The 16,765-nt window shown below is 52.0% G+C and overlaps 6 protein-coding genes across 6 annotated transcripts; 2 read left to right on the top strand and 4 right to left on the bottom strand.

The window, feature by feature from the left end:
• Positions 1-1,435: 1,435 nt before the first annotated feature.
• Positions 1,436-2,279, top strand: J7T55_013373 (2og-fe oxygenase family protein; the record flags this gene model as incomplete). Its single annotated transcript, XM_053141164.1, has 4 exons — positions 1,436-1,526; positions 1,714-1,892; positions 2,019-2,040; positions 2,131-2,279. The coding sequence occupies 4 exons, from the start codon at positions 1,436-1,438 to the stop codon at positions 2,277-2,279; spliced, it is 441 nt and encodes a 146-aa protein (XP_052995716.1).
• Positions 2,280-4,698: 2,419 nt separating this feature from the next.
• On the bottom strand, positions 4,699-5,459 carry J7T55_013372 (uncharacterized protein; the record flags this gene model as incomplete). The annotated part of the gene is made up of 3 exons (XM_053141161.1): positions 4,699-5,016; positions 5,105-5,281; positions 5,334-5,459. The coding sequence occupies 3 exons, from the start codon at positions 5,457-5,459 to the stop codon at positions 4,699-4,701; spliced, it is 621 nt and encodes a 206-aa protein (XP_052995715.1).
• A 1,555-nt stretch (positions 5,460-7,014) lies between these two features.
• J7T55_013371 (uncharacterized protein) lies at positions 7,015-7,248 on the bottom strand (the record flags this gene model as incomplete). Its single annotated transcript, XM_053141160.1, has 1 exon — positions 7,015-7,248. One exon carries the CDS (start codon positions 7,246-7,248, stop codon positions 7,015-7,017), a length of 234 nt encoding a protein of 77 aa, XP_052995714.1.
• A 4,266-nt stretch (positions 7,249-11,514) lies between these two features.
• Positions 11,515-13,092, bottom strand: J7T55_013370 (TPR domain-containing protein; the record flags this gene model as incomplete). The annotated part of the gene is made up of 3 exons (XM_053141159.1): positions 11,515-12,670; positions 12,727-12,751; positions 12,987-13,092. 3 exons carry the CDS (start codon positions 13,090-13,092, stop codon positions 11,515-11,517), a joined length of 1,287 nt encoding a protein of 428 aa, XP_052995713.1.
• A 463-nt stretch (positions 13,093-13,555) lies between these two features.
• On the top strand, positions 13,556-14,254 carry J7T55_013369 (cytochrome b5-like heme-binding domain containing protein; the record flags this gene model as incomplete). Its single annotated transcript, XM_053141158.1, has 4 exons — positions 13,556-13,643; positions 13,806-13,840; positions 13,897-13,954; positions 14,046-14,254. 4 exons carry the CDS (start codon positions 13,556-13,558, stop codon positions 14,252-14,254), a joined length of 390 nt encoding a protein of 129 aa, XP_052995712.1.
• A 1,303-nt stretch (positions 14,255-15,557) lies between these two features.
• On the bottom strand, positions 15,558-15,779 carry J7T55_013368 (uncharacterized protein; the record flags this gene model as incomplete). The annotated part of the gene is made up of 1 exon (XM_053141157.1): positions 15,558-15,779. The coding sequence occupies one exon, from the start codon at positions 15,777-15,779 to the stop codon at positions 15,558-15,560; it is 222 nt and encodes a 73-aa protein (XP_052995711.1).
• Positions 15,780-16,765: the final 986 nt, after the last annotated feature.

The following is a 16,765-nucleotide window of genomic DNA, read 5'->3' as shown; positions in this document are numbered from 1 at the left end:
CACTGGCGCGCCACACCTGTGCGCCTCGCATTTGTGTGCTTCGTTGCTCACATGAGAAGTGACCACCACTCGTCATAGTCGACGATGCTGCGGAAAATCAGCAGTAGAGTCTGACCAAGTGGGCAGACGATAAGATGACATTTGCCCTGTTTGAGGGAGAGGAGGATTCGGATTCTCACGATTGCATGGGAAGTATCCTGAGACCTGGGCCTGCTAGAGAAGGCCAGGCGGGAAGCAGCATCGTTTCGCGTACCCGTGATGGTCGTCCCGCGCAGAAACCTGCGTGCTCCCATGCGGCTCGACAATGATCCAGCGCGATCGTCATCATGACAGCCAGCGGACCTGTTTTTGATAAGCACTCTCTGGCTTCACTTTGTTCGTCCCTAGCGATGCGGGACTTCCTTCTTTGTCGTTGAAATTCCGTATGAGTCATTTCCTGAATGTGCAAACCATCGGTTTCAAGCAGGACAGAATCCATCCTATCTAATTGTCGGCTGCATTCGCTTGTCAGTCTAAAAGTTTACACAGACGGAGACTCCTACTTAACTTGAGGTGTTCCAAGGTTCTCTCTTCTTCAGCACCTGCTCCTGTCGCCATAACCATTGCTGACAGGTCTGGTTCTGGTGACAGTGTTTCTAGGTGAGTCGGTTCGTCGATGGCGAATTTTTCTGCATAAGAATATCCAGGAGACCTCATCCAGGTGTCAGTAATCACCTCACGGGTAGCGTTGATTTATTCTTGAGTCATGGGGTCTATGCATATCATCCATCCCACTTTTGATGGGGCGAGTTGTCAGTTGTCATATTCTTGTCCAATATTATCGTTCCATGAGTAGGATCCAGCTCCGGAGACCAAGTCGCCCTCCCTGGTCCTCTTCGCTTCACTTGGCTTGCGATAGGGCGGCAGAAGCATAGATATGCGGAGGCGGTGAGCCTAAAACACTTATGTCGAGTCTGCTACTTGGGTACATAGAGACTTATTGACAAGTTTCGAACTCCTTAATGTTTCCAGCAGGATTCGAACTCAAATACAGTCCTCAGTCTCGGATGTTGATGTATTGGCTGCTGTTGAACGCCAAGGCCTTGTAGATCTGTCGTTGGGACTTTCTTTACGACCTCAGGCAGCCACGCATGCAGGCGACCACCAAGCTGGGATAATCAATTTCGACAAAGATCTGTTGGCTCGCGCCAAAGTCATCATGTAAAACCACTCCCGCAAAAGTAAGGCGACCAGTTGCGTAAATTTATAATATTTTTACAACGTTCTTACACAGGCAGCCAGCCAGCATTCACAGGTATTCCGTGCCGCCGAGCCTCGAGTCTTCCACATCGTGGGAAGACAAGAGACCGGGCAGGTACTCGGGAGGTTCTTCATGCTAAGGAGTAACGTGCGCGATAATATTGTGGAATACAGGTCTTGCACAAAACATTGCCTGATGTTACGATTGAAATCTCTCAAGGGAATCGATATGGCGGTCTGGGAGACATTTTCTGCTCTCGGTCTAGGGATCATGGTTCGACATGTTAGTAAGTGCGATACCAAGAATTCGTTTCATTATTACGCAATTTCGAGCAAGTTTTCTGTTGCAGAAGAGGTGCCAAAGACTAGACCCTCTCCGAGGCCTATTTAATATGTTTCTTTACTCACCAACAGACACGTTTTACTGACTCTTCGATAGTCTACCGTGACGGTTATTTTCTGTGTATGGATTAGCATCGGAGCCAGTCAAGAGGCGACTTATCGGCTCTCAGATTCTCAAGCCATACTACGGTGGTTCGGAGGAGTTCGACGTCGACCCGCTCGAGAAATTCCCAGACGAAGCCTTTAAAAAGACATATGTGCATTGGCTGACGGAACCGGGCAATCAAGAGGAACAGGTGACTTATATGGCGGTAAGCGTCCCAATCTCAATACCTGATCATTTATTTCTGTTCAAGTTAAAAAGTTTATCGGGTCTAACGAGTGTTTGAAATTCCAACTTTCTATCAGCCGCTAACATTACTTCTTTTTGTCGACAGTACGGCAATGAGAGCAGCCCTGGTTCATACTATTCACATTGCGCAATTCTTATTAAGGTTCCTACATGGAATCGTCGTGTAACAGAGAAACTGGGTTCTGATGACGATCTAGGCGTCGATTCTGAGGAGGTGGAGAGAATCACACCCGAGGAAAGTGCCACAAGGAAGAAGCGCGTCAGGGAGGAAAACGAAGAGTCTCTAAAACCACTACTAGAAGGCCTTGTCAAGAATCGACGCATACACAGGGGCATCAAGGAATAGCGTCTCATCTTAAGCTGGTGGTTTTACTGAACGTCGTCTCTACCATTAGCACACTGCTCGCAAAATTTTGTGAAAGCGTCATATATTGGAAGCTGAAAGACCTCGGTATTTCTTTATTTCACCAAATTTGTATTGGAATCAAATTCATCCGTACGTAGTTGCATTTTGTTAGAGTGGTCCATGTCCATACTGAATGACCTCCTTCCACGTCCAAATCGATATGGGGCAGCAGGACTCTAAAAGGAAAATTCCCATTGCCTCCACCTCGAGCCACAGAATTCATGGCCATATTACTGCAGGAAATAAGGCCAAGACTTCCTCATACCTTCGGGATGTATACTACCGAGATTTATAGACCGTCGGTTCAGAGACGTCTTGGGCTGAGTAAGACCCTAGGTCGCAATTCGCAGTCAAATGGGCCTAGCGGCTTTCAACTGTGCATCATATATACTGATCTCACCCTCTTTTCATGCCTGACTGTAATCATTCACTTGATTTTGTTGGAGACTCATTCTTGGCTTGTCCCCCCCTCCAGAGACTCGGTCCGCGTTGCAAAAACTGAGGAGCTGCAAATTTACCGTGCTTGATCTCACTAGAGATAACAAAGTTATTGTTCGAATCAGCATTTGTGATTCTACATCTGCTCAGATTGTCCAAAAAAGCTTTCCATTCCCTTTCAGCATGATTCTTCGGCGGTCTTGCCGACGAGACCCCCTTGTTGACGAGCAAAAACCGAAAAGCTGATGCTCAACAGTACGTCTACTCTGGAGGGAAGAAGAAATGGTAATTAGGCTCCAAAGCCTGAATCCAATGCCAACAGAGCGGGGGAAAAAAGAATTGTTATTTGATTATACGGCCACAATTCGCACGAGAGCCTCGTCAAGCTTCGTATAGAGCAACGCTAAAATGGTCAGAGATGTGCATGAGGCACACTGCGACCAAAAAAAAAAAAAGGATTGGCACGAACTGAAAAAGAGACTCAGCGGCTGAAAATTCACGTCGCTTGCTTCCTCAACACCTACCCGCCAGACTTCCCAGATCGGGGTTTGCCCCGAGCTTGCCCTCGGATCAGTGTCCGTGAGAAGACGGTTTCCGGAAAATCATGCCTGTTGATCCTACCAAGAGATGTGACATAAACAGTATTCCAACTACTCCCGAATTTACAGCACAGCATCCATTATCAAGGAGGGCGTCCTTGCCAATGAGTCCACTAGTAATTGAAGCTCCCTTGGACGTCGACCACAAATGCTGTAACGCATGATCACTGAGCCATGAGTGGGAAAAATGTATTTGAACATCAGATAAAGCAATGTGGAAAAAGGGTTATAGAATGCGTATATCAATATCTGTCAATTGTGGACGGAGAGAAGCTGCGGGCAGTGGGTGCTCGGGAGTGCTGAGTTCCAACGCCCATCACCTCGTGGGAAGGCAGCGGCCAGAAGATATGAGAACGTTAGTCATTTGGGACAGAAATTTCCGTATAGCTACATGTATAATCAATAGTATACACTATTGTCTTACGACGTTTTGGTGGCTCTTCAAAAATTCAGGTGATACGGTACGGTGAGCTTCATCCGCCATGTGATCTCCTTTCTTTTTCTCAGGGCTGATATATGCTGTGGAATATATGACAAATACATAATAGATTACCGGAACTCAGGGGTAAGAACAAGGCTCTGGCAAAAAGAAAGAGGAGGGAGATTCGTGGCACACGAGGGTGTAGAGGTAGAGGACAGAGGGGTGATTGGATCTGTACGACACATATTCTCTCCATACTTATGGGCTGTCATGGTCTTCTCTAATCATCTGAAGATGATGTGGTACTATGAATGTGTCACTGAGGGTATTCAGTAATATATGAAGCGCCGAGTTGATGGATACGTCTGAGCTCCTCTACTGCATGGCATCGGCACCTTAGGGTTGAAGGAGTGCCTCGCCCTTCGGCATGTTGAACCCTTGGGACACGACCCTACTCATCAATTCTCCGCTGCCCAATCCGCATCGCAAACTCTTGCCTCGGCATTTTCACTCCAGAAAGCCCAGCAAAACCCCAGAGAAACCAGCGAAAAAGCAACCCGCCGGGACCTTGTCGCCTGAAACGCCAAATATCGCCATTTCGCCTGTCTGTTCAAAACGAGTCCTCCCTGTCTTTTCTCCGCCACGCCTGATTACTCCAGCCATGTGTGTGGTCCACGCGGAAGCGGACGAATGATAGACGTGTGGCCGCGGGAATCCGCCAGCCACAGCAAGCCGCAAATGCAACGGTAGCCCACCCCGCGAAACGGGAAGAGATGAAAAAGCAAGGTCTGTTCTACCTCGCTAATCGCGCTGAACCGCAGCGACCCCCAAACTCCTTATCATAAATCACAAAACAGCAGGGAGATGAGTTTCGCTTTTGCCCGTGGGAGGGGGGACTTTCTCACATGGAGAAGCCCCCGACCTCGGGGTAGAGGTATGCGTCCAGGTCGCCGCTGACATGCAGGGCCGACATTGTCGGGTCCACGTAACCTCCGAGGCCCGCCGGCGGCCCTGACGCCGGGTACGACGTAGGGATCTGCTGCTCGTTGATTGACGAGGTCTTGAGTTTGAGGTATTCCGCCTGCAGGTCTGCGTACGCTTGGCTGAGCACGTCGTTCCGCGCCTTGGCGTCGTTGAGCATCTGTTCCAGGTCCTTGATCCTCTGGTCTTTTCGCTCACGGTAGGCTCTTTGCGAGGCACGGTTTTGTGCTCGGCGGCGCTGTTGAAGCTTCGTCAGCATGAAATTCCGTCCGCGGGCTCGTGAACCATATGATTGTGGAGCTTTTGTCTGGGTGGCTGGAACATACCGATAGGACTGAGGGTGGAGCGTTCTTGTATCTGTTCTCTCGCTTCCTCTTCGCGGCTGGTTTGATTTGCGCGGCTGATGTTTGGTCCTGTGGTGACATGCTTCCCTCTTCTCCTTCCATTTCCGGGCTTGGCATCCTATCTGAGCCCGTAAAATCTCTAGAGAAGGTCATGTCGTACTGTACGATATTAGCGACGGTGCTAGAATGGGTGAGAGGTAATCGGACATACGGGAGAGGTCGCAGAACTTTGTGTTTCTGAGCGGCTGGCGTCGAGGAATTGGTCTTGGTCACTGAAAGTGTAGAGGTAGGAATGCGATGGCGATGGGGCGTCGAGGAAAAGGCTGACGTCCTCCATATTATACGATGTGGTGAGTTAAGAAGGCTATGGCGGTGTGTTGTTATAAATATCACTGTGGATAACAAGGTGTGGTGAGAGATATGATGGAGGGAGGGGCTGGCTGGCTAAGGGAAGGGGCGACGAGCTTGTATTATAAGAAGATGCTGGTCGGACCCAGGGATGGCCAAAGGATGTCAGAGAGTGGACTACTCATGGTACGGAAGGCTGCCAGATTTACGTGGAGGTGCAGTTGCATATGCGAACACAGGCAAGAGGAAATCATTGCTGTGCTGGTGTGAAGGGCATCTGAGCAATGGCACCAGTGACTTCACCCTGCCGCTCTGGTTACATCGGTGGCCAGGCCGTCCATTACGGAGGAAGAAATGATTGAACTTGCGGTGTCACTAATACCTTGATATTGTGGCCTGGCCTGCTGGCCATCGGTCTGCCCAAGCTGTGCACCGGCCCCATGTTGGTGTGACACAGTGGCCATCCCTGAATCCATGCCCATGCTCGAGATAGGGCTGGGGAGGATGAGCCGGGAGCAACACAGGTACATCAAGTATGTACAGTTGGCGACACACTGCCTCCACTTGGTGTGGATTCGACTTATGATTGACCAGGACTGCCAGGGCGTAGAATCTCACTACTGCTCATGACAGCAAAGCCGAGTGCTGCTCGTGGTGGGCTTGTCAGCTGGGGGACTAGCATACAGTAGGCGGTACAAGGGTGTAGATACGGGTATTTTTGTCGACTGGCAGCAAGTGGAACGTCTCGACGAAGGCCGACATGATTCATTCATCCATCCTGGACTGAAAGCGTCGGAGACGTTACTTGCGCGATCCTCCTCTCCGACTTGGCTGCGCATAAAGCTGCAGGACGTCATTAGCTGGAAGGTCGGTTTCTCGGGATGGTCCTAGATCGTGGGCCGTGATGCTCGTGGGGTGTCCACGACGCCCAGGATACCGAAGACGACCGTATTCTGTAGCGCAGTACTATGTACGAGGTGACGGGAGTGGGGAGCCTTGCTCCTTGCCCAGGGCTGGGAAGACGTCTGACATTGGCGACAAGGGGGTCCCGCCAGGGGTCGAATGACACAGTCTATAGGGCTTCGTCTGCGCACAGTGAGAAATCTGACTTTCTGGGCCGCCATTCGACGGTCACTCCGTTCTGTCTCCTGCGTCGCCGAGACATGCAACAGATGTTTCTCCGCTACTTTCTTCTTATTGCTGTTCAGTCCAGTGGTGAGCGAGCGGAGGAGACGTCCCCTCCATGGGTTTCTTGGCATGCATTGGATACTCGCTCATACATTTCGGCGGCCAGAGCGATGCTCCGCGACGAATACTCTGACAATTGACTCCACGTGTATTTCGTGACAGTGCCGGGCTCTGCGAAGGATCTAAGGCGTGATTCTGGTCTACATCTGATAGGATGTTCTTCGCTTCTACCTGGTCAAAGATGCAACATTGCAGGTCTAATGAGGCATGGCAGGTAGACGCGGTGGTTTTGTTAGCCGCCAGACAACCTAAGCAACCATGAAGTGATCATTCGCGAAGTGGGTCATTCTGACTTGTCATGACCCGAAGTTGTGGATGAGGATACCCTCGATGTCGCAACCCAGGAATGTCAGGTTCGCCGTGAGCAGGCTGATCTGCGCTGTCAACGGTGCATACTGACCTGATTGGCAGGTCGGCATTTGAACCCGGTCTTCGCCATTCTTCATCCTGAGTCTTCGGCCTATGCATTGTTTGCTCGTGAAAGGGGCTCGGTGAACTTTAGGCAGTCTCAACGCGTTGATGTCGATCATTCGGGATGCGCGTAGCACTGAGCCTCGAGGTTATCTAGTTGTCGATGGTACAATCTACCGAAATCTCTTCCGTTGAAGACTTGCATGCGTTTATTGGGTGGACTCGGAAGGTGAACTACCAATAGCATGATCTCTTCGAGGGATAGTAGCATGCAAACTGTAGTCAAAATTTCAGCGACATCGTGGTCCTCTGGTGCTTGGAGGCGAGAACCACCAGCGACGGCGACGTGAGAACCAGAAGAGCCAGCACTGCACTTCGAGCCAGATTTCCGCATCGGGCCGAAGCCTTGTAGCTAGCAGAATCCTGCAACAATGGCCGGAAGCAACCGGTTGAATTCGAGAACAAAAAGAAGGTCCTCTTTCTTCAAAAGTCGGGTATTATTTCTGCTCTACAAGGGGGACGCAAGCCACCAGATGAAGTGAGAAACCCCATAATTAGAAAGATTAAGCTCCTATGGGAACCAATGCAGGTGCAGTGGGGTCCCGTCACCGGCGATGCCACGAGGAGGTTGTCATCGAGATGATGAGACCTGGTGGCACAATGTCTTGCTGGGCACGACTGAGCCAACGATGATGCGTGGTGTGTGGTGTGTGCATCGAAGAGCAGGGTCCAAGTGAAGTCGAACGTCGACGTCGAAGTCGATTGTCACGGGCCAGCCGTCCCCGAGATGCCAGGCTGCAGAGTTGACAAAGGGAAACAAAGTTTTTGATCGACACTTTAATCTGTGCACAGACGGGACCCGACTGATTGGTTCCTCCCCACCTCAGGCAGTCTCACAACGGCAACAGCCGTTCCCGACTCCTTGGCCACGATCGCAAAGTGTTGCTTCTCTTCCTCTTCTGGCATATCTTTCGTGCTCGCGACCTTCAAGTACTCCATCATCTGAAAATCTTTTACAGACGGCAGTTTTCTTGTGTCGTCTATCAGATTTTGTCCTGTTGCTTCGAGGCAAATTCCGCCATGATCGTCACCAGACGAGCTGCATGGTGCTCAAATCCCGCCGCGGAAATCTGCTGTCAGCAACGCCGCGCAGTAAGCGAGGCTGCCGCTTCCAGGGAAGGGTGGGTGGTGCTGGCCTTGTGAACGTGTCAACCTCCTGCGATGGCCTCTGCCGAATCAGGTAGGCCTTGGCGGCTGGTCTTGATGATCCTGACCTCGAGAGGAAGCCTGGACCCAAGAGGAGATGGGATGTACGTCGCAATCAAGGGTCCAAGGACCAGAAATCTCACCGATAGTTGCTACGTAGGCATGCTAGCCGATACCAGTCATCTTCCTTAATCTTACGCACCCTCTCCATCGCTCAAAAGGTCCAATGCGGCAGGGGTTTTGGGTCTCTTTGGGCACTATATCACACCTGACAGCTTATGGTCTTCCATATCTGGGCAGCTGCACAAAAAGCCCCTGCAAGTCTCGAGGCATCAACTTAGGCTATCTATTGTCATCGGCACCCTCCTCGAAGACAGCAACCCTCATCTGGGCCCAAGTCGAGCGGCTACCTCCGCCGCCCGGAGGAGAGTGTATATTTTACAGACTCAAACGTGCAAGATTGATCGGGTCCGCATCTGAGACGCGGTCCCGGGCCCCGGCCTTAGAGCTTACTCTATGGTGTGGAATCAATAAGGCCCTAGATCCGGGAGGATTCAGGGGCAACACACTCTAGCCAACTACTCACTGTTGTGCCGTACATCAGAAGTCTTTGAGTTCATCCTCAGGATTCACAACTGAAGATCAAGACCCCATGGCGGAGCAAACAATCGGCTCGCCTCTCAAGGTGCTGCTGTATGGCGCGTTCACGGGTGTCGAACCCCACAGATCTCCGATGTCAAGACGCATGCTGTTGGCCCACCACCAATCAACAAGGACTCCAGCGGGCACTGTGTTCCCACCATTCCGCGCTGGAACCCTCCCAAGGCCTACCTTGCATCCGATACGAACGAGAGAGAGAGCGGGGAAGCGGTTCCTCTAGCCATACTCTGCTGAGGGACAAGCTTTCTTAGGGCCATGCGGTGCGAGTAGGCGATGATCTGGATGCACTCCGGTGTCTTCAGTAGATGGACCCTTGGGAGCAGTCTGGTCGACGCGACGCGGGATATGTAGATTATTGCCTTATCTCCCCGACTAAACAACCCCTCTTTCAGCTGGGAATTGCGACTGAGGATTTGTCGACAGTCGACCGAGGACTGACCCGCCGATACCCGAACTGTGTACAACCTCAGGGCACCTATCCATCAATGGGCGTTTGAGAAGAACCCTGGGACAATTGTTATATAGCGTTGATTCCCGAGAATATGCGCACTGCTAATATACATAAATCTCCATATTTAAGAAAGAAGGGACCAACGTCTGGGACGTCGTGCTACATGTCTAACCCAGCGAGATAAGCCCTCACAGCAAAACACACTTGGAGCTGTATCCAGTCCTGGGCCAAACGAGAACACTCATTACTTGCGCGCCTGTTTGGAATGCGGTGGATACTTGTGGTGTGAGAGAAATTCCGCACCACACCACTCATTACAATGCATCTTGTCGGACGGCCTATTTGCCCAACTTACACATGCATAGCCCAATCTTTGGATCTCTGCCCAAGCAGCCACCAAAGCCATATGGGCAGCCGACCCTTATCCTGCGCGACGCTGAAGCGGCGGGGCTGCCTCTAGATGTGGCAGTTCCGTCTTCGTCCCCAGGATTCCACATATGAGCCTCAGCCTTAGCCACCGCTGAAAGGTGGCGGGCGGGGGGACCCTCGGGTGGCTTGCATAGAAACAATTTACTTTAGGATCGAGGCCTAGAAAGACGCACAATCTGTACCATGTGCATGGGCAGGTTGCTTCACCAAACCCCCACTCTGAGGTGATACTTACGGTGAGGACTTTTGTCTATTCTTAGGATTTCGTGAACAGAGAGAGGTTCGTGATGAGGCTTGCCCCAGATGTGCCAAGGATTCAGCGCTAGCAAGGGTTGAGTATCCTATGTAGGTGATATCATGTTGTTGTTTCCAGCCGCCGACGGGAAACACGGACTATTTGCCGCCGACGAGACGACTCAATTCGTCGTTTCACGAATTTATGTCTTTTTATTCTCCCTCTCGTCATCTCCCACCGCGGTGGTTCTTTTCCTGACACTGTAGGCTAGACGCGCACATGTGCTCTGGGAGGAATTGCTCCCCTGCGCCTCAGGCAGCACCTGCACGATTAACTACGAGATCCGCTCAAAGATCGTGGGACTGCAATTAATTTGGGCTGAAAAGATTTGATTGGACAGCCAGAAGTGGGTGTTGTGCGGGCGGCCAATGCGCGTCAGATGCGCCACACCATGATGCAAATGATTCCAAAGAACGGCCGCATCGGCCCACCACCCTGGCCTTATGAAGGACTTTGCGAAATACCTCCTTGTCCACGAAGGAGCCCTATCTGCGGCCCCAGGATGCCTCCACAATACCCGCCATGACGGCTACCCGTACCGAGCCCAGGGCTTTGGCGCAATGGAGTAGGTAATATCGTGCCACCCTCACAGAGCCCCATCCGTCCGTCACCTCTCACAAGCTTCCACCGCTAGGCCTGTGACAATGGCCTGCAAGACTGCAGCCACAGTCGCGTCCATTCGTCGCCGCGGCCGTGCCGACGGACACAACCTTGAAAACACGTGTGCCCTACCCCGGGCATGCAGGCAATGGTTCTGAGGTCAGCGGTGTAGTTAACACTCGATGCTCTGTTCGGTGCTTGTTCGTGCTCTGGCGGGTCTACTTCGGTATGAGGCCCGTGATAGCTCCCTGAGCCTAGTTAGGACATCTCGAGACTTTTCTGGATTGTGCTTCTGACGACCGCCACAATCTTCAAATGCATGTTGAACATGGGTTCATGTAAATAGCCGCGCACATGCTTGTGCTCGTGATTGGATTACGAACATCAAGGAATGGTCTTGATACTTCTCGGATCTCACTGTCCTGCATCGGTGACCAGAGTGGTCTGATGATTGCGAGCTCCGCGAGCAAACGCCGAACATCTGAAGAAGTCGAGCGCAAGACACCCTAGTCCATAGTGTATTCCAAATGCCGTGCTCGTTCGACACTATACGGTAAAACGATTGAAACGTTTCACACAGACGAATTTTCTTCTTCACTGATTACCATGGCTGGCAGGTAAAGATTCATTGACAACGTCGCATCCCGCGTTCATCCCTTGCCTTCAACTGCGGAACTTCGAGGTCTCAGGTGACTCATAATGACTGGCTCCGAAAGTGAAAACTCATCCGCCGTGCCAAGAGTTTTATTGTGCAAGGCGCTTCAGCCCAGCTTGAGCCTGCGCAACACCTGCCGCGAAGCCATTCTTCTCACTGAGCTTGATGCTCTGTTCGTACAGTCGACGCGCCTCTTCGACATCACCTGCCATGGCTGCGATTTCACCGAGGTTAACAAGTGCCACAGCGCAAGCCTCATCACATTCGGGTGTTCGCTTCTCCCCAGTTGGTTCCTTCGCGTGACGATATGCGTTCTTGGCCCATCTTTGTCCTGACTCAAGGAGGTCCTTGCGCGTCCACTGTTCGCCTGAGTTGGATTTTGGAGCTGCATCACCTTCGCCAGGGACAATTCCTGCGAGTGTTTCGTAAGGAGCCCGGGGTGGATGCTGAGCGAAAGTCACGGCGAGGTTATTCATGATAACAGCCATGTGGCATTGATCTTGGCAAAGCCTAAGGGCTTGGAAGAATAATGGCAGCGCCAGGTCGAATTCAGACTTCCGTTCATAGCTGTGGGCGAGGGACTCCAGTGCGCCACCGATTTCTTCGGGAGTCATCCACGCTCCTTCGCCCGCTTTGACGCCCTCGGTAGTCCGCCGACGAAACTCTCCCAGAGCAGTCTCGACAGCCCACATCAGACGCTCATGGGCCTTGTCATTCTCAAGAATCTGCTCGTGCGCATATAGTTCTCCCAGCTTGGTGCTAATTCCGACTGACTTGCCCAAGATCCTGGTGCGCGAAGAGCGCAGCCATTTGTCAAAGTCCTCTTGGGTAATAGTCTTCTCTGTCTCGCCTTCTCCCACTTTCGTACCGGGGCGAGGTGCCCGTGGGAGCTTCTCAGGTGCAGACGCGGCCGTGTTCAGCCACTTCTTGTTCTCGGTCAAGACGAGCTCCAAGACATGGATTGCATTCTCCACATTGCTGATCCTCTCGAGCCAAGCAGCAAGCTGGATCTTGATACCAACCACCTCATCCGAAAAGGGGTCCAGACCATGCTCATTGCATTGTTCAATGGCCAGCTTGTAGTACTTCAGGGCGAGCTTCGGGTCCTCGTAGTAATTGCTGTAGTGGAGAGCACGTCTCAGGGACTTCGCAATTTCGGGTGGGTATTTGGTAAACTGTCTGGCATAGAAGTAGGAGAAGTACATGTATACGACATATCCGATGACACCGGCCGCTCCGGCAAGCCTACATTAAAGTCAGCGAGGTAGGAGAGGAGAGGGTCAGTGAGTGACTTGCAGTACCAGTGCCAGGACAAGTTCCTCTGGACTTTGGCGGAACAGCGTCTTGAGGTTCTGCCCACGAAAAAGGTTCGGTATGCGCAACGCGCTTCGCAATACCTGCCCGAGTGGTGGCGGTTGGGGTGGTGTTCCTGTCTGCTTTTCATTCGGGGGCGGGCGGCCAGGTGGAGTAAACGATGACCTCGACGCATATCGAGCTTGAATACTGGACCTCGTAGTGCAAGGTAAAGTCTGTCTGCTACCGGATCTGGTGGACAACAAACTTCCAGGAGTCCTGATTGTGGTCGCCCGGCGCAACGAGTGCGGTGGCTCAAGCACGGCGCGAAGCAGTTCGCGCCGTGGAAGCTTGGCGCTGTGAATGGCAGACATTGCCAACTGCCGGAGCTCTTCGATTCGCGGCCTTCAACAATTGCGGTTGGATGTAGACGGCATCGGAATGGACGGTGGCCGAATTCGTCGGGCGCTCAAAGAACAGTCGCGAGCTTCGAAAGCTGCGAACATAACTTTTTTGAGAGCTCTCCATCCCGCCAGCTTCATGACGTGTATTTCGATCCCTGCCCGCTGACTAAGTGTGTGAGTTGCGTGCTCCATCCGGCACCTCCACCCAAGCTCCCGCGCTCCACGGGGACCCTTTGAGGCCCCCACAACAACGATCTCCGAACACACCGTCAACTCAAGTATCCGAGAAGCACAAATCGCCATAAGATAACGTGCCCTGTATTGACACTGCTTGCCTCCTTCACCATTCGACGTTTCTCGCATCTCTGAAAAGTCCCCGCAATCAGCCTCTCAACCAAATCGAGACCAAACATCTCTCAGCTAAACCCACACAATGCCGGACTTCAAGCCTAAGACCGCTGTTGAGTTGGCCCCTCCTAAGGACGACCCTATCTCTCTGGAAGACCTTGCCAAAGCCAATGGTATGACATCCCTGTTGCAGGTTGAGCTTCAGTGAATACTTCCGTCTCTGAATTCGAATTGTCACTCTGTATGAGTGCTTCCACATTGTCATCAAGTTCGGACACACGGCCGGATAATAAACCAGACCTCCTCTTCAGATGGGTGCTAACTAATTGTCACAGGACAAGACGGAGCGAAATGCTATGTCGCCATTAAGGTATGAGCTCTTGGCCGTAGAAATGTTTACTGCGCTCTGGTTCTCATACAACACAGGGAAAAGTATACGACGTGACTGGCAACAAAATGTACGCCCCCGGGAACTCATACAACGGTAAGCTCAGCAGGCCTTCATATGAGCCTGATCTTATCATTTCTTCTCATCAAGCAAGGTTACGAGTGCTAACAAGCAATCGCTCTTCAAGTCTTTGCTGGCAAGGATGCTTCCAGGGCGCTAGGGAAGACATCCACCAACCCAGATGATGTCTCGCCAGAGTGGAAGGACCTGAGTGATAAGGAGAAGGGCACGCTCAACGACTGGATCAAGTTCTTCTCGAACAGGTACAACGTCGTCGGAGTTGTCGAGGGTGCCACGAATTTTGAAGATGAGCCTGCCGCGGCCTCCTCCAGCTAGAAAAGGGCATCATAGAATGCAGAGGCTGGTTGTCAGCGAGCAAACAGTGTGACAGTTCCGATACTAGATATGTGCTCAGGCCTTGGGACGCATTCTTATCTGGGTCCTTGGTCTCGTCAATCAAGTTCGCCGTGGAAGCGATGCGCTTTTACGGCCCCAACAGATCTCTCGGGCGCACGGGATGCAGTCTGGGATTCACGAAACTTTGTGGCAGGGGTCTAAGCAAAGGGGGAGGAATTGACCAAACGGTTAGCTACGTGCCATCTCGTCTCTCAGCCGTTCCGCGAAGGGTGTGTTCGAGCCGGGCCGGTGGCCGCGTGCGTCTCGGGCAGGCTCCCGCTCGCTGGCATCTCGTCTCAGTCAGAATGGGGCGAGGCAACGCAGACGCGGCTTTTGCCGAGCTTAGCCACGTTTTTCCTTGCGACATCCTCGCATGTGCTGTGCTATGCTATTCTATGCCATGCCATGCTGTCATCCCATTTACGCCGGGGATTTCTTATCCTGAGCTTAGTTCGTTGCACAATGCTCGCTCCCGTTGGCACAGTGATCTGGATCGCCGTAAGGCATGTGAAGCATCTCTGCCTATATGTACCTAATCGTGATTGTTTGCCTGCAACTTCATAACGAGATCACCACGGTTCAAAACAAATACTCCGCCTCGAGGATGCTGTGACAACATCATGCTGTGAATTCAAGCGCCATCAGCGTAGACTCCGGGGATGTCAAAGGTGCTGTCACAGGAAACACCACTTTTTTCCCCGACCAGTCAAGGAGACTTCTCGTCCGTCACATGAGTCCTGCGTGAAGTGGCTCGGCGAATTCTTGTGTGATTCACTGCTGGGCCCCCAAAGCGTACACAACATCGTAAAACAGACTTTTGATTGACCGGGGGAGCAAGAATCTAGGCAGGAAACAACTAGGCCTATCTACACAAAGCTGCAGCGTTGCAAAGGTAACCCAAGGTAACCTCTCTAGGAGGGAAGCCGCTTGCCCCGGAGGATAAGTCGGCCTCAGCAGAAGAGAAATGACTGCCGTACTCGCCCAACATGATCTCAAGTATGACCTGATGGGCCCTAGCGGGCTTCCGTTGGTCCTCCTGCGCATCCACCCAGCACCAATGACAAACAATACAACATCGGAAGCCCCGGAGCATCTGCCCATACCCGTGCGGCTCCTTATCGACGTCGCTGGCCTGTATTTTGGGGCAAACTCATCAGCTTCGCATCGCAGACGCCTTCCAAGACCTTTGGCACGAGGTCTTCCCTTCCCCACCCACGATCCAATACAAGAGTCTGACGGCGGTTCACTCACTGGGGTCCTGTCCATAGGGCTGGTACGATCGCGTAGACGTCCTGTTATTTCTCTGGCTGCACTTGTCGCAAATCTCAGGCACGTCCCAGACCTTCTTGAGGACCTGGACGCCGAAGCACTGGTGGTTGGGGTCGTTGCGGGCGAAGTGGCAGTAGTTCTTCCGCTTCGTGTAGGAGCAGGAGCATCCAAAGATGAACTCTTCCCAGTCGCACATTGTGGCGCTATTTTTCCTCAAATGGCTGCCTATTGGGTATTCCAGCCTGCCAGCACTGGTCAGCCGACCGGAATCCTAGGAAGGGGTATCACTGGTGGACACCACCAAGAGGAAGAATTGGTTGGGGACTCACTTGTGACAAGCACTGCCTCTGTGTGCCTTGAGGTGCAAATAAATGCCGAATTTGGAATGCTTGAGTAATTCAAGATGATCAGAGTGCTCTCGAAATGGATGTTGGTGCGCTTGCGGCTTTTGAGTATCTCACGTGGACCATGAAGCACAGATGCCTTGTTGGCCTCGCCGAGTAACCGCGTCCCTTTTATACCACTTCATGATACGCTTACTGCCAACTGCGTGGCCTGCGAATCTACGATGGCGGTTTGTTGAGCAAACGTACTCGCTTCTGTCATCACGGCAGCAGCATCGTCTGATGCTGTACGTGGAGTTGTTTCGATTGTATCGGGATTCTGCACGTGAAAGCTTGAATTCATCATATATGCAGTCGATTTATCATTTATGACCTTGTTTAATGGTTATCTTGTGGACCATCGGCAAGGGTCTGCGTGGTCGGCTCTTCCGGGGAGTGTGGCCTGCGGAGGGACAGCGGCGGTAAGGCAATGGCACAACCACATGGCAAGAAGATCGTCGTGGCAAGCGTGGCATACACATGGTCCTCGCAATCTTGTTGGAAAATGTTGAGCAATGGCAATGTTGACACGAAGAACGGTTTTGAAGACTGTGTTGTATAACCTCGCACGAATTGAAGGTCCACTGATGCAAAGTAAGTACACATAATGCCACCGAATAAGTCACCACCCTGCAGGGTCAACTTCCCGGCAAGAGGACAGTCTTCTGCTTGACAACAAAGCTATCGACGTCACTGGGTATGCATACACCACAGCGTTGTGCGGTCGTGGTAGCATATGCAAGCCAAGTGGGCAAGCAAACAGAAAAGTCAAAAAAGGAAAGCAAGGTGGCAGTGATCT

Source organism: Diaporthe amygdali, assembly GCF_026229845.1.
Source record: "Diaporthe amygdali strain CAA958 chromosome Unknown NODE_8_length_1307975_cov_65_857355, whole genome shotgun sequence".
Classification (NCBI taxonomy): domain Eukaryota; kingdom Fungi; phylum Ascomycota; class Sordariomycetes; order Diaporthales; family Diaporthaceae; genus Diaporthe; species Diaporthe amygdali.
The sequence above is the reverse complement of the archived record's forward strand: the minus strand, read 5'-3'. Positions and strand labels throughout refer to the sequence as shown.